Source organism: Leguminivora glycinivorella, chromosome 14, assembly GCF_023078275.1.
Source record: "Leguminivora glycinivorella isolate SPB_JAAS2020 chromosome 14, LegGlyc_1.1, whole genome shotgun sequence".
Classification (NCBI taxonomy): domain Eukaryota; kingdom Metazoa; phylum Arthropoda; class Insecta; order Lepidoptera; family Tortricidae; genus Leguminivora; species Leguminivora glycinivorella.
The window spans coordinates 13,595,903-13,608,438 of NC_062984.1; the positions used below are offsets into that span (position 1 = coordinate 13,595,903).

The window sequence follows — 12,536 nt, forward strand, 5'->3', positions numbered from 1 at the left end:
TCCTCTTTGGTATGAATAAACCTTTCGAAACATACAAGTCGCTTACCATGTGCAAAGACGGTTATGGTGATCATGAATCACCTTATTTTTAGAAGCCCGACCTTTTTGTCAGGGCAAATAAACTGCATTGAGGAGGCACACTGATATTTTTATCCCGCCAGGCGGCGCTTGTGCAAGTGCCTAGGCACACCTCGGACACTGGCGATCAAATATATGAAAGAGACGCGTTCCTAGCACACATTCTAAGCTCGTGTAGGTGAACGCGTACTATGCTTGTATGAGTGACATATGACAGGTCAACCGTTCGCGTTTTTGACAGCCGGTAACTGTGAGGTAATGTCACTGTCATTCATATGTGAGAAAGTGAAAAAACATATCATCTTCTCGCTCTCACATATGAAATTATATATCTGTGCAATGGACTAATAGAGTGGCGCCATTTGTTATAACCTTTGAATGTGCCTCCTCATTATAGTACGATTAAAATCAGTTAACGATTCGGCTTTTATCCTTCGGTTCGGCTCTCATCGTGATCGCATAAGTGCGAACAAGATAGATATACCCGAATCTTTAACTGATGTTATTCGTACTGTAAAACCTGACACGTTCTAATTTGACCCTGAAAGAGTGTCGCTACAAACCGCTTTCAAATGGCAATAATGTGCGGACCTCATATATAATGGGGACAGCGTGTATTGGTTTCGCGTTAATATTTGTAGAACATGAAAATATGGTTTTAGAGAATCAAAATTTAATCAGCAAGGTTTTAGTACTCGCTACTTGTTTCCGCACAGCCTAAAATACATGAATCTTGTGCCTTTATCGAAGTCGTCGATATTTATTTTCTTTTTGCGTGGGACCTGTTTTGTACTGCTAGCAATGATGGAACAGCCTCCTTATTTCTGTAAAATTTTCACGGCAGAGGTACAGACACCATAAATAAGAACAAAAGACATATTAAGCTAAATCGAAACCTATCAATACAGGAGAACCGCGCTTATAACTGTCAGTACCGGACATGTCAACAACCGCGGTTTCGGAACATTGTTATCGAAATGCTGTGAAATCCTTCATCCTTGTTTGGTTGTAACTGTTGAAAGTAAATTTATCACGTTGAGTATAATTATTTTTCACTTTTAAATATTATTTTGGGCATATTTGCGATTTGAAAATTTAAAATTCATTCTAAATTCATGACTGACATTCGACGACGGACGACTGCGGTATCAAATGCCAGTAAAATAAATTAGTTCATCTTGAATCCGCAACGCGGCGAGGGTCAAATAAAAACTTATCAGCCTATACAAATAAGCCTTTTTCGAAAAGAGTGTGAGCTGCAAAAGTGCATGGTGAATTTATCAATGAATTTATTCATAATTTCTCCATGCACTTTTGCTGCTGATCTACTCGTATCTTCAAAACTTTGTCATCTACGATGTGTAAAAGTAAAATCGATTTTGAGTAAAATAAAAAGTCAATGTTTCAAAAACGAGGGTGTAATGTATTTATTTAAACTTTATTGCACAAATAGAAAATAGTTTATTCAATCAATTAAAAGTTACTCGTAATACAATAAATCCTTAATTACTAACAATTACACATAAATCTATTACCAACTAAATAAATTAAAAATTACAAAAAATACTAGGAATAACCTAACCTACTTACTAACTAAATCCACTCCGAGTCCCTCCCGCCGCAAAGGAGCCCAACACGCTCGCCGCGTTGCCACGTTGAACCGCGATGGATAACCTTTGCAACAGGAACGACCCGGAGCGAGGGTCGTGACCACGCTCGCACAGCCTCCCGCCCAATTCCCCAATAAAAGCTTTGGCCTCTGCGCACCAGCAGCCAGTGGTCTCCACGGCAAGAGGAACAGACACATAGTTTGAGAGGACCGCGTACTTTTCCCGCTTTCGAGCCGCCGCCGCTTCAGCCGCCGCCCCCGCCGAACGTACGGTGCGGCTAATGTGGGAAGCAGCAAAAGTGCTGACGCACGTAGCGTCCCACAACAGGCACCTGCCCCTCTCCCACGGGTCCAAAGTCAACCCGTCGGGCCTCTTCCCGTCCGATCGGCTAAGACCCGGTGGCTCCAGCACGCACGGTATATTCGCCGAGACCAGCGCCCTACGCACGATATCGTTAAGCGCGTGGTGACGAGGGTGTCTCCCTGCACACCGACAGCAACTCAACGCGTGATGGCCGTCTCTCTCCACCCTAGAACCGCAGATTACCAAATGCACAAATTATCAATGAAAAGTATAAATGGCGGACTTAACGCCTTAAGGCATTCTCTACCAGTCAACCATTGGGCAAAACAGAGATAGTTAGTTTGGTGCACAAGATTATAAAGCCAGTATGAGATTGTAATGATTAAATACAAGTCGATACCTACTATTATAAAATAAACATACACAAATACAATAAATAAACCTATATATATATTAGTATAATACATATATATAAATAAATGTACCTAGTGCGATGAAATGTACAAATTTTTTGAAAAAGCTCACCAATACGAGAGCTTGTGCGCAACTGCTTTTGATGTTTGTGGCAAAACCAAAGCAAGAGGAACTGGTAATGGCGAAAGTAGACATTATAAGAATTCGCAGTGGATATCTCTAAACGCACTGAAATGCATTTAAAACACCAGAAGATTTTGTGCCGCGGATACTATCAAGCGATTCTGGTCGCTTGTCTTTTACAAGAAACGAACATATATTTATACTTCCTATCTTGTCGAGTGCGAAAAACATACACAGGTATTAAAGTTTACAAAGTTTAGATCATTTGGTACTACTACCGCCATCTAGTGTGGAGTAGTCACATTAAATAGTAAAGATGACGCTCTTACCAGTTTTTAGCTATATTTAAAAATATTCATTATACATATAGACTCTAATGCCTCTATACAATTTATTCTAAACTGGTTAAACTCTTCGGTGGCTGTGCCTGTGTAGTATGTGTATTACACTTTGTAGTTTAAAAGGAATTTTGACTATCGTCAATAGATGGCGTTATAACAAAGTCAAACTAGCTAACGACTGTTTGCCATAAATTCAACAGTATGTATTGAACATTTTATAACATTCCTATTCTTATTTTTCCTGAATGTTGGTGATTACTAATCACCTTATTTTTGAAAGCCCGACCTTCTTGTCAGGGCAATCTGTAATTGTCATTGCTTTATATTACCAAAGAGTATCGGATAATATCATCTCCTATACTTGCTGCAATACCACGTGGCGATTGATGTTATAGTACTATCCCTCTCTGTCTCACTGGATCTCCATTAGCATGAAAGAGGAAGCAATATGACTTCAGTAGCCAGTTAGTATTGCGGCGAGTATAGCCGTTTTCGGCCATAGCAACTGCGTTTTACGCTTGAGAGCATCGCTGGTGCGCTCTTAGGCTCAGGTGACCGTCGTAGTCAATTTTTGCAACGAATGTGCGATCACACTCGATGCAGGTCAACTCCCCTCCGACATAATTGTAAGGAATAGCCACAGGTGGTATTTTAAATCGTCGAGGTCTGTGTGGCGTCTAGCTTCAAACTGCCTCAGCTGTAGGCCTCCACCTAGGACGGTCACTGGCTATAGGTACTCCTGTCGTTGTGTCTATATGAACTCTCTTCATTATGTCGCTTTCGACACAATATCTTTGAGCCGCAATAATTAGCCGCCTTGCTTCCGCTTACCACTTTGCAGTTCGTTGTAAAAGATGTGTCTTGGGACATGCAGGAGACTTGACCGCACCATCATAGCTGACGCCACGTTATCTAAGTAGACGACAATACGATATTTTTCTTGATGGCTCCGGGATAAGTTTCTTTCTTTATGTTGTGTATTTATACCAAAGACTGTTACGAGAATACACTAATAGATGGCGCTGTTTGGGGAACTATACTAGGTTACAACAGTTTTTTGTTAATTATACTGGAGTCGAGATCTCATACATAGACTTATTATAAAACGCCATTCTACTCACACACTAGACGATTATAATGGCCATTTTTTAGAGCTTCCTTTATTTTATGAAGGGGCAACTAAATCAATCAACTAATTCATCACTCTGAAACCCTATGACCAGTGTTGCCAGATTATAATTCTGTAAATCTGTAGGCTGCGGCCAAAATATCCGTAGAATTCCGTAGATTGCAATTTAAAAAATCCGTAGTTCTACAGACTTTTCTTTTAAGTTTTTATGGCCGATTCCGTCTCTTGAAAAAGCGGAAAATTAAAAAAAATAGGATAATTTTATTAAAAGACACGAAGAATTAAAATTTCGCGCCTTTTTACTGTGACACACCTCTGTTTGACAGACTATATTGAAGCATAAATAATGAGTAATGAAAAGTAGAAGTGTATGTAGCACTTCTACTTTTTCGCCATATTATTACAGTGCGTACCTACCAAAGGTATTGGTACGCTTCAATTCCGTTCCCTTTTACTACATTAGTGTAGCCTTAGAAAGTTAGATCTTGTACAGCGTGAGCGGCGTGTAACGAAACGCAAAAGTATAAAATAGTCGCTATAGTCCGAATTGAGTCTGAAGTGTGACAGACGGGAATCACGTTTCGTTATTAGCAATAACTCACAATATCTTTATTGCTTACATGTATAATTTAGTAAAAAATTGTGTTTATTGGAATTCCGTAGAAATTTCAAAAAAATCCGTAGGTCTGTGTTGAAGCCCCGAAATCCGTAGATCTACAGACTTTTCCGTAGATCTGGCTACGCTGCCTATGACTTCGCCTGGCATAGATGTACATGTATTGTGGCTCATTATAATGAAGAGGCAGCTTTGCCCAAAGGCTAACTGGTAGAGAATGCCTTATGGCATTTAAGTTCGCCTGTTGTACATTGTCTTTCATTGTTAAATAAAATAATAAAAAGCAAAATATTATCTTAAAAGGACTATCCCTTATCATAGATAACAAATCTAAATTTCACCGTAGAATAGCTATAACGAAGAGGCACACTGACATTTCATCCCGCCAGGCGGCGTTTGTGCATTTGTCTTTGTTTGTGAAATGGGAAAAATATTTACCTGTTATTCTAAATGAAGAGATTGTTTTCAACAATTACTGTATTTGGACTAGTCGCAGTATGTGCGCCAAATTGTTGTAATGAATAAGTGTATCTACTTATTCCCCGAAGACCCACATGGAGGAACTGTGAAAAAAAAAAAGAACTACAAAATAAGTCATTGTGACATTTGTGACTGAGCAAAAGAATCAGCTCGCTTATGTGGACAGCATTTTAAAAAGCAGATTAGGGAACTTGACTGTTCTTAAAATAATAGTACATTACGATACAAGTGCGTAAAAAAGGAAGTTCGAAACGAGTGGCGATAAATTAAAACACGACCGAAGGGAGTGTTTTAAATCGAAACTTCGGAGGCTCATCTGTACTGAAAAACGTCGTACGATACACGTGCGAAAAGGAAATTCGTAACTCGTGTCGATTTAAAACACGACCGAAATCGTATCGCCACTCGTTTCGAACTTCCTTTTTTACGCACTTGTATCGTAATGTACTATCATACCATGCACGGAATAAATTAAAGCATCAGATAATTATAAGAAAAAATTTACAGAAGTTATTTTTAAATCCAATTTCTATTTAATAAGTCAGGTAGAATTATATGACGTCACTCAATTCGATATCATATTAATTCCAATATCTGGGCGACCGAGCTTCGCTCGGTTCTATTTTAATATATCACGTCTTTAGATAAAAAAACTCTTATAAATACAAAAACAAAAAAAAAAGACAAAAACAAAAACTTAATTGCTGGCCGGGATTCGAAACCCTGACACCTACGATCTATCTGCGTACATTAGACCGACCTCGTACGACTGAGCTAAGCGGAATCGATGCGCGCGCGGCGAAATTAAGGACCATATTTTACTTTTACAAACGCGAAAGAAAAACTCATGAAAACTCGAAAATTCGCGTTTTCCGGGATCTAAGGGTCCCCCACATCTAGCGTCTCGCGAGCGTCGCGTCGGGCCAACTGTATGGGCAAGCCTGACGCCGCGTCGACGCGGCGTTTTTTCCATACAGTTGGCCCGACGCGACGCTCGCGAGACGCTAAATGTGGGGGGACCCTAAGGCCCCCACATAACAAATTTCAGTGAAATCGTTAGAGCTGTTTCCGAGATCGTCGGTATATATAAATAAATAAATATGGGTGAATCAACTTTTCTTTGCCAGCAAAATTTCGCATACTTCGACTACATGTGGTCAGAAAATTTTATTGGGATTTAGTCTAATTAATGTATACTTATTATATTAAAGACAAATATACTAGCTACGCAATACAACATGTAAATATAGGATTTCCTATTTTAAAACTTTGTTTCGAGCAGTGACCCAGTGGACATAGCTGTCCCTCACTTTTGTATGAAAAAAGTGTCTCTTCCACTGGGTCACATATTGTTTTAATTAAAAATGAATCGTTTTTAAATTTTTCCCTAATTGGTATACGTGAAATAAGGATCTTTATTCACGATGGTAAGTTTAAAAATCACAAAAGTGGACCTAATAATAAGTAAGGGTAATTCTTGCAAAAAGCAAGAAAAAGTTGATTCACCCATATACAAGAATTGCTCGTTTAAAAGTATCAGATATTAGCAAGTCGTTCAAATTCGTTTTGACAGTTCTTAAAAAGAAGCTGATTTGACTAGCAATTAGCCTATTATTATAAACAGTAAAATGATGTACAAATTAGCAATGACATAGAGCCCCCCTTATGGGTTTTGAGTTGAAGCAGCCAGAGATGTATAAGAAATAAGTTAATCCAGTATATACCTAGTATATCCATACTAATATCATAAATGGGAAAGGGTGTGTCTGTTTGTATGTCTGTCCTTATGGCAAAACAGACTTATTGACGTGATTTTTTGAGTACGAAGAGTCACATATGCTACTTTTTGTCTTCCTAACTCCCCACTTCCCTAAAAAAGGGAGGGATTTTGTATGGAAGTTTCCACGCATCGGAATCTAACAATGAGCGAAGCCGCGGGTAAAAGCTAGTTATAGTATGGATTATTTTTCTTTGAAATCCATGACAATTTTAAACGACACAGTATCACCAAATACTATATAAACTCTAGAGTTAATACGTGCAGCTTCTGACGTTTCCCATACATTGGAACGGCAACAATTTTACTAGCGCCATCTAGCGGTACGAGTTGATCAAAGTAGTTGTTCAGACTTTTATTTTAGTAAATTAAAATAGAAAATGCTATTACTTGATCTACTTTAACATTATTAGACGGAATAAAACAAAAAAATAAGAATATGTGACTTTTTTTAATGTTATACTGTATGAAACTAAACTATTTCGATCAACTCATGCCGCTAGGAGCGCTAGTGTGCATGTTGCCAACTTTGGCACCAAGCTGCACGTATTAACTCGTAGAGTTTACATAGTATTTGGTATCACAAAGTCTCATATTGACGTCAATGTACAGATGTACGGCTCAGCCACGACATTGGGCTAAGCGCGGCAGCGGTGAGCGGCGGCCATACATTGGAGCGAGACACAGCGATGGGACTTTTCATTCACACGTATGGCTGCCGCTCACCGCTATCGCGCTTAGACCAATGTCGTGGCTGGGCCGGTAGTGCGAAAAGGGTTTCCTTCGGAAACGTTCGTATTTGTCATGCTAGTTCAGTCAATGTCAGTACATCTTGTACTGAGACTGACTGAAATAGCATGACACGTTCGTACGTTTCCGTAACAATTCGAAGGCAAATCTTTTCGCACTACATCTGTAATGTCTAGTAAAAATAGATGCGACACAACTAGACTTGTGTCTACTTTTGTCATTTAGATTGTATCGTTTTTGATACCATCAAAGAGGATTGAGTACTGTCAAAGTAAAATGTGTAATCACAGTGCATAGACTGCCATCTCACGACACAGCCTTAAAACTTTTGAACCTCAGTTTTGATAATTCGGCCCATGTTCTTAACTTAATATACATGTATTAAAATGTCAAATATTTTTACTAGCTCAATCTATCCGAGCGTTCCCCAAAGGTGTAACGCCATCTTGGCCACCGTGCCTTTTTTATTATGGTTTTGAGGTACGTTTTTTTCTTAGACTTTATCCGTCTATACGGAGTTACATATGTCTTTGATACCATCAATGAGGATCGAGTATTATAGAGAGTTACTCTCGAAGTATTTTTACATATTGTTTACATATTATGTACCTATGCATGTAGGCGCTCACCACATTTGTAAAATACCTTTACTCATTAAGTGAAATGTAATTATTTCTTTTGAGTTAATAAATGTCTTTAACCAGAAGTAAAATGTGTAATCACAGTGCATAGACTGCCATCTCTTGACACAGTGCACAGGCTTAAAAAATTTTGAACCTCGGTTTTGACAATTTGGCCCATATTCTTAGCTTGATATGTGTTAAAATGTCAAATATTAGTATAAGCGCCATCTATCTGAGCGTACCCCAAAGGTGTAATGCCATCTAGGCCACCGCACCTTTTTCTGTATGGTACTGAGGTACGTTTTTTTCTTAGACTTTATCTGTCTATACGGAGTTATATATGTCTTTGGATACCATGTACCGGTTAAGAAAGATACTGAGTTTCACCAACAACTCAATAGATGGCGTTATAACAAGGTCGAACTAGTTAACGACTGATTGCCATAAATTCAACCGTATGAAAATGAACCTTTCGAAAATTGTAAATTGTATCCAACGGTCATGTTACGGTGATCATAATTACCATAAATTTTTAGAGGCCCGATTTTTATGTCAGGGCAAATAATTATTTTATTTTGATTAATACCTACTACTACATCTTATTTCTCAAACAATGTATGCGGCGCACGTAACTGCAGAGAACATTACGATACTAGTGCGAAAAACCGGCCAAGAGCGTGTCGGGCCACGCTCAGTGTAGGATTCCGTAGTTTTCTGTATTTCTTTTTTAATTAAAAAAAAATTAAATTTAAACTGTTTATTTCAGTCATTTTTTATAGAATTTTACAAACAAAACTCTTAATCTATTATTATTTAGATTCTAATTGAGATCATGCATTACATTACAGTTTCAAAGTTAGTATTATAATAATATACTTAAATTTTAACTACATTTATGTCAATTCAGAGATTAGGTAAATTGTTCAACAACATACTTTTATATGACTTTACTATTTGCTTATCTGTTCTATTTTCTATGATTGAATCATATGGAAATCTATTCAAAGCGCGTGGCAAGGCACTTGTCCATACTCTTTTGCCATACTCATTTGTGCTGGTTGGTAATGCAAAAGTTGGAATATTAGCTAAATTTCTCAGGTTTTCTGGTCTGCTTCTTTTAGTTAATTCAGGAAGTTTCCAAATATATTGATTTACAATAGCTAGGTTGACCTTGTCATAGACAGGTAAGACTCTGCAATATTTGAATAGATTTTCATATTTATTTCTATACTGGAATTTTATTTTTAAGGGTACAATGGTTTTTAACAATCTTATTTGTATTTTATATATATTGTCAAGGTATGATTTAAATGTCCTACCATAACTAGACAGGCCATAACTTATGATAGAGTCTGCAAGCGACATATAAAGCATTCTAAGTGTACTATAGGGCAACTTTGGTTTTAGTATAGACAATTTTGACAGAAGTGATCTTAGTTTGTTAGTTACATGGTTTACCTGTTGGCTCCAATTAAATTTGTTATCAATTATAAGTCCTAAATATGTGTGATCAGTTACTATATCAAGACAGACACAATTGCAATGGGTAGTACTCGTGTGCATGCAATGATGGTCGTGTGCAATTACACTTGGGATGACAGGGGTTTTTATGTAAGGTGATCGGATATGCATTAATTTAGTCTTTTTGTAGTTAATCGACAACCCTACATCATGTGCCCACTTACATAATAGGTCAAAGTTATGCTGCATCATGTTTTGTGCTGTCAGTATATCTCTATGGGCCACTATTAGACAAGTATCATCAGCAAATTGGTACACACTGTACACAGAGCCCTGCTTGAATATGTTACACATGTCGTTGACATATATCATATACTCAGTCGGCCCGAGTATCGATCCCTGGGCGGTGCCATATATTGTGGGATTCATATTGCTCAGTTCACCGGCTATACTAACTGCATTATATCTATTATTGTGGTAATTTTTGAGTAAGTCCAGAGCCGGGCCCTGTATGCCATTTTGCCACATTTTTTTGAAAAGTGTGTCATAATTTAGAGCATCAAACGCTTTACTGATATCTTTCTATTATTTTGTCTATACATGAAAGGATGGTAATCGGCCTATAATTGTTAGTATCAGAGTAACTACCTTTTTTGTGTATGGGTCTTACAATACCTACTTTTAATTTATCTGGGTATTTGGACTGAGAAATACATAGGTTGATAAGGTGCATTAGTACTGGAGTCATATATTCAGAGATGAATTTAATGTCTTTGGCTCTAACTTTATCATAGCCAGGGCTTTTTTTGTCATCTATTTTTGAAATGATCTTATAAAGTGTATCTTCGTTAATTTTTTTTAAACGTAAAGTTACCCTAGGGGTGTTATTGTAAGTTTGATCACTAAGTAATGGCCTGTCACAAGTCACAAATACATTCTTAACATTATTTTCAAAGTCACTAGCAGATTTTCAAAAACTGTTCAAGCTATCAAGTTCAAAATGATTTCTAGGATACTTTTGTGTTCTTTTTTCATATTTTTTAAACCTATCTAAAGTTTCAGTATCACACATTTATTTTGAACACACTTGGTTTCCAAATTTTTTTAAGGTCCTGTATTTGGAAGCCATAGGCACTGGTTCCACGAATAGCACACCTCGGACACTGGCGATTAAATATATGAAAGAGGCGCGTTCCTAGCACACAGTCTAAGCTCGTGTAGGTGAACGCGTACTATGCTTGTATGAGTGAAATATGACAGTGTTCGTGTTTTTGACAGACGGTAACTGTGAGGTAACCGAGAGGGGGTGGGCGGCACTTTCAGTGGGGAGCGAGAGTGGCCATACTGTATGATAATACTCTTTATTATACTGTGCCAATAGTGAGTAAGCGATGGATAACATCATGTTATAAATTTCACAGTTCATTAGTTTGCTGTAATGTATAAATATATCTTGATTTTCATGCTTAAACGGTCCATATTGCTTCAAGTGCAATATGATAATGAAAATGTTGAAAAAAAATATTAGGTATATAATTACTGTTGTTAATTGTTATTACAGGAAGAGCAAAACGCCAGCTCCAGTGCGAATTACGACGTAGAGATTATTCACTCAGCTGAAGCGCACGCCGGTCTCCGGGCGGCGCAGACCGCGGCGGAAGCCACGGAATCTGTAAGTCTTCCTTTAAACTACATTGTGGTGACAAGCAAAAAGTTTACCCAATATCACGGTAGATGTCGTTGTCACGTGTGAAAACTGTCGTCGAGCACCGGCCCTCTATTACAATACGAGGCGCACAGCTGTGTAACTTTTTCGTGTTATATGTTTTTATTTTTAATGCATAGTCTCAAGTCAAGAAAGAGAAGAATCATGGAATGTTTGGGTCGTTAATAGCGCTAATATACACATTCTGTACCTTTATTTACTACCTGAATTGGTAAATACCTCTATTTTAGGGAAATAAAATAGCCTTTTTCACTTCCCATCCCTCCATCCAATGTAACTAAATTCGCATGAGAGTTTCTATGCCGTATAAAGGTCGGTCGCACCGACTCGTACCAAACCGTCCGTCACCGTTAGGCCGTTTTCACATTATCCGATCCGATATCGGATGTCGGAAGGATTTCAATGGAAAAAATCCAAGATGGCGCCTGTAATGTATGGGATATCGGTCCGACATCCAATATCGGATCGGATAATGTGAAAACGCACTTAAAGCCATGGCTAAATGCATAGAGAAATAAGTAATGGAAGAGTTGTAACTCCATACTGATGTATGATGTAAATGCGAGTTATTTTTAAGTGACATCTAGCGACAATCACGCGTCAACTAAATTGTCAGTACTGCTACTTGTCAATAGATGTCGTGACGAACGAAGAGTCTAATGCTCACCAATTTTTAGCTAATATTACTTACTTACTTACTTACTGCGATGGCTCAGCGACCCGAAGTGGATCTTGGCCTCCGACACTAGATTCCGCCATTCGCTCCTATCCTGTGCAATCTGATGCCACTCAGTCACTTGAAGGTCACGCAGGTCTTTCTGGACCTCGTCGATCCATCGGTACCTGGGCCTTCCGACCGGCCGTTTTTCAGTAGATCGCCACAAGTGAGCTCTTTTGGCCGCACGATCCTCTCCCATCCTCTCCACATGGCCGAGCCATCGCAGACGAGAAGCTTTACTCTCGCCGATGACGTTGGGCTCGCCCACTAGCTCTTCCACCTCCAAGTTCTTCCTGACTCTCCAAGAGCCATCCTCTCGTCTCGTAGGGCCTAAAATCTTTCTGAAGATCTTCCGCTCTGCCACTAAGAGCTTATTCTCCTCCTTCA

General features: G+C 38.5%; 1 protein-coding gene across 1 annotated transcript in view; it reads left to right on the top strand.

Annotated features, from left to right (window-relative positions):
* LOC125233556 (protein asunder) overlaps window positions 1-12,536 on the top strand; it is a 37,310-nt gene that overhangs the window by 5,757 nt on the left and 19,017 nt on the right. The window contains 1 exon segment of the mRNA XM_048139610.1: window positions 11,267-11,377. Coding sequence (XP_047995567.1) covers window positions 11,267-11,377 — 111 coding nt within the window.